Source organism: Austrofundulus limnaeus, unplaced genomic scaffold (assembly GCF_001266775.1).
Source record: "Austrofundulus limnaeus strain Quisiro unplaced genomic scaffold, Austrofundulus_limnaeus-1.0 Scaffold514, whole genome shotgun sequence".
Taxonomy (NCBI): Eukaryota; Metazoa; Chordata; class Actinopteri; order Cyprinodontiformes; family Rivulidae; genus Austrofundulus; species Austrofundulus limnaeus.
The window spans coordinates 37,550-41,337 of NW_013952916.1; the positions used below are offsets into that span (position 1 = coordinate 37,550).

A 3,788-nucleotide genomic window follows, 5' to 3' on the forward strand; every position below is an offset into this window, starting at 1 on the left:
CAAATCTTCACATACCCGGACCCAAAACCTCTGGACAGGTGGACAGAGCCAGAGTGCATGGATATAATTGTCTGGCACATTGCCTGTACAATGGGAGCAGTTATTAGATGAAGTAAAACCCATCTTGAACATTCGCTGAACTGTATAATGTGCTCTATAGAGGACTTTATATTGTATTAATTGTAGATTGGAGTTTCTAGTTATTTTAAATGTTTCCAAGCATATGTTAGGTGTCTTGGTCATAGTTGACTGATAAGTCTTTCTCCCATTTTGCAACAGGTAGTGAAATTGAGTTATCTATTCCAGAGAGTTTATTGTAGATTTTAGATAGCAATTTGGGTGATTTAAGATGAAGGAATTCTAATATCTATTAGAACCATAAATATAGTACCATATTACAATACCTCTTTAATTAAATGAGTTACAACAACATCTAATTTCCCTCTGGGATTAATGAAGTATTTTTGAATTGAATTTAATTTCAGGTATGTCTCCACAAGCTGATTGGCTTCCTGTCCGAGATATAAATATATATCATTCAGACCAGACAGTTTTTTTATATATATATATCAGTCATTTTAACAGGAAATGCAAATACTTGTATGAAAGGATTTACAATGTAAAATTCTAGACTTCACTGCTTGAATGTTTCCGGTCAATTTTTGTAACAACCCTAGTTTTTCTTTTTTCCTTAGACATCTGAAGATTGAAGGCGTGGAAGGAAATCCAGTGGACTGGACCGTGTCCGATGTGGTCAGTTATTTCACAGSTGCAGGTTTTTCTGAGCAGGCAGCTGCCTTCAAAGCACAGGTGAGCCTGTTATCATCTCAACAACCACCAGAGGGTGCCTTTCAACTTTCTGATTTCACAGATTTTTAAACTTCAACAGTGTCAGAATTCCTTCAATCACTGCTTTGCTTTCTCGTTAGGAAATCGATGGCAAGTCTCTCCTCCTCATGCAGCGTAATGATGTTTTGACTGGCTTGTCAATCAAACTTGGCCCCGCCCTCAAGATCTACGAGCGTCACGTAAAGGTTCTGCAGAAAACACACTTCGAGGAYGGTGACTGCTAACAGCAACACGGAAAATACGCAAAGACTGTTACAGTATGTTTGTATTTAAATTTAGCTCAATATGGAAATGCATGCATGGTATACAGAATATTACTCTTCACTTTTCATCTGCTGATAAAAACCACTCACACACACACACACACACAAACACACTTTAAGATAGATCCCAGTGGACCTCTGAGCTGGTCTGGTCTACAAATGACCGCAGTATGGCTGAGATTTTTTTTAGACAGCAATGACTTTTCTACCAAACAAAGCACAGATGTTGGATAAGAAAAGCAAGCTCAAAAACATTTTCATATGCAGACATTCAAAGCAGCAATGCCGTTTCATTTTGTTCCGACGATGAAACAGTTTTCACTCGCGTGAGAGAAGTTGTATTTTTGTGCTGAGGACACCTCTGGGAGTGGAGGGTCAGAGTGGATTTGTGGAGGGATGTGATGCGAAGAAATCTTTGGGTTTGTTTCTGTCCATGTAGAGCACGTTGGATAAAACAGCAATCTAGRCATAGATCCATATTTACAAAAGCTGGAGGAAAGGGTTAGCATGCAGAGAGTTGACTGCAGACTTCCTGTCATTCCTGAAAGAGCAGAGTCAAAGCAATAAAGTAATAAATTCTCCATCATTGTTTGGAGATGGTTGATTGTTGTGTTGTTTATTGTCTTGTATAAAAACTCAGTTTTAAACTGAACTGTTTACAATCTGATTTGGCATATTAATAATTTTATGAAATAAATTAAAAAATAAAGATATAAGGAAAAATGCAGTTAATTAAATTAGTTGGCTTTATATCTGAAGTCAGTTTTGCTTTATTGCAGGGGGTTTCAAAGTCAATGAGTGTAATGCCCCCCCTCCTAAAAAATAATATTAATTACTTAATATAAAGATTGACTTTAAGTCAATTGTAATTTTTTAATTTAAAGGTTAAAAGATAATTCATGTTTTATTATTGGGCCCTGAACWTTTAATTTATTGGATTTCATGCATGTAAAAATGTTTGTGTTGCAGAGAAAGTTGTTTTTGGTTAGTTGTCTGTTGAAAGGTGTGTGTTGTGTACTGTATGTTCATCAAAGACTAATATCATAAAACCAGAACTGACCCGAGTTTCTGAGCTCACTGTGAACCTGTGCTTTTTACTATTTTTTTACACTTTTACATTGTTATGCTTACGTTTAGACAGTTCAAAGGAAAAAGTAATAAAAGGAACTATTGAACAATCAGTATCTTAACTGTTGTAGATAGCTCTTTAGATAGAATTACCTCAGTTTTTTTTTTTTTTTGGAAAGTTTATTTCTAATGGTTTTTTACGTATCAGCCTCACATAGCACAAGTGTTTTAGCAGAAATGTTATGCTGTTCATGTTGTGAGTGTCAGACTTCATCAGAAGGGCTACAGCTTATTAGCTATGTTTACATGCACAAAATTTTTTGATCAGATTGAAATGTATTCGGATTAAATAATCTGAATGTACTGTTTACATGGACACAATCTGATCATGAAAAGTGTTTACATGCACCGGAGTTTTATTCAGAATACAAGTCTGGACATGCACAGTGTTGTAAACGTTCAGCTCTACTCCCGTGTTACAACCATAAACAAAGCTCCTCTGAGCGCTCAGGATGGACCCTTGTCAGCTTTTAACAACGGTAGAGACGTGGTTACTCCCTGGTTGAGCTGCAGATGACAGTTTTTTAATTTTTAATTTTTGCAAAGCAACATCTGCTGTTTGCCTCCTTTTTCATCTGTTAAGAGAGCGAGGAGGAAAAGTTCTGTACGGTGCAGCGCAGCTGGAGCGCTGCTGTCCCACCGGGTGAATGAAAGTCAGCAGACATGCGCATAGGTGCACAGGTCAGTTTTCTACAATCAGAATAAGATGATCCCATTAAGTGTTTACATGAACGTCATTCCGATTATCAATCGGCATAACCCACCYGACTCATTCGGATTAAAAATTCATTCTGATCGAGTTCAATCGGATCAGAATAATCTGAACGGGCTGTTTACATGACGCATTTTATTCTGAACGAACTTTAAATCCGATTACTTATGTCCATGTAAACGTAGCTACTGCTGGAGTCTTACGACATCAACCACTTTGATCTTGGCCCTGCTGTGATTAGAGAGGCAGACGGCCGCCTGTCCTGAGCCTGGTTCTGCTGGAGGTTTCTTCCTGATTAGCAGGGAGTTTTTCCTCTCCACTGTCTGCTCAGGATGGGAGACTGTGATGAAGTGATTCAACACAATCTGCTGGCTTCTTCTTTAGATTGTTCTTTTTTCATGTACAGTGCCCTGAGACAACGTATGTTGTGACTTGGCGCTATATAAATAAACTGAATTGAATTGAATTGAATTGATTAGCATTCAGCTAAAATTAAACCTTATTTGACTGAACTGAGGTTGTTCAAAGAGCATCATACAGCTGGGAAAATAATAAATGTGCCTAAACTTTCCACATAACTCTGCTTGAAAATATCTGAACTATCCCTTTAACAGCCTGGTAAAATTGAGAAGTAAATACTACTCAGTAAAACTTTTGTTTTTCTTACAGTAATTTCGATGAATAAACAGTTTTTTGTAGATTGCCTTTTGAAGTTTCGACTCAATATTTAATCACACATGATCTTAGTTTTAGTCCCACATAAACAGCTGGTGCAACATGTTGCAATATTTTCTTTAAAGCAACCAGCTGATGTCCTCATTGCATATATATATATA

At 37.0% G+C, this 3,788-nt stretch overlaps 1 protein-coding gene across 1 annotated transcript in view; it reads left to right on the forward strand.

Moving 5' to 3' along the window:
* The window catches only part of samd1b (sterile alpha motif domain containing 1b), a gene marked incomplete in the record, with an annotated part of 26,080 nt that extends 23,884 nt beyond the window's left edge, over window positions 1-2,196 (forward strand). The window contains 2 exon segments of the mRNA XM_014025995.1: window positions 696-810; window positions 930-2,196. Coding sequence (XP_013881449.1) covers window positions 696-810; window positions 930-1,073 — 259 coding nt within the window.
* Between the last annotated feature and the right edge of the window lie 1,592 nt (window positions 2,197-3,788).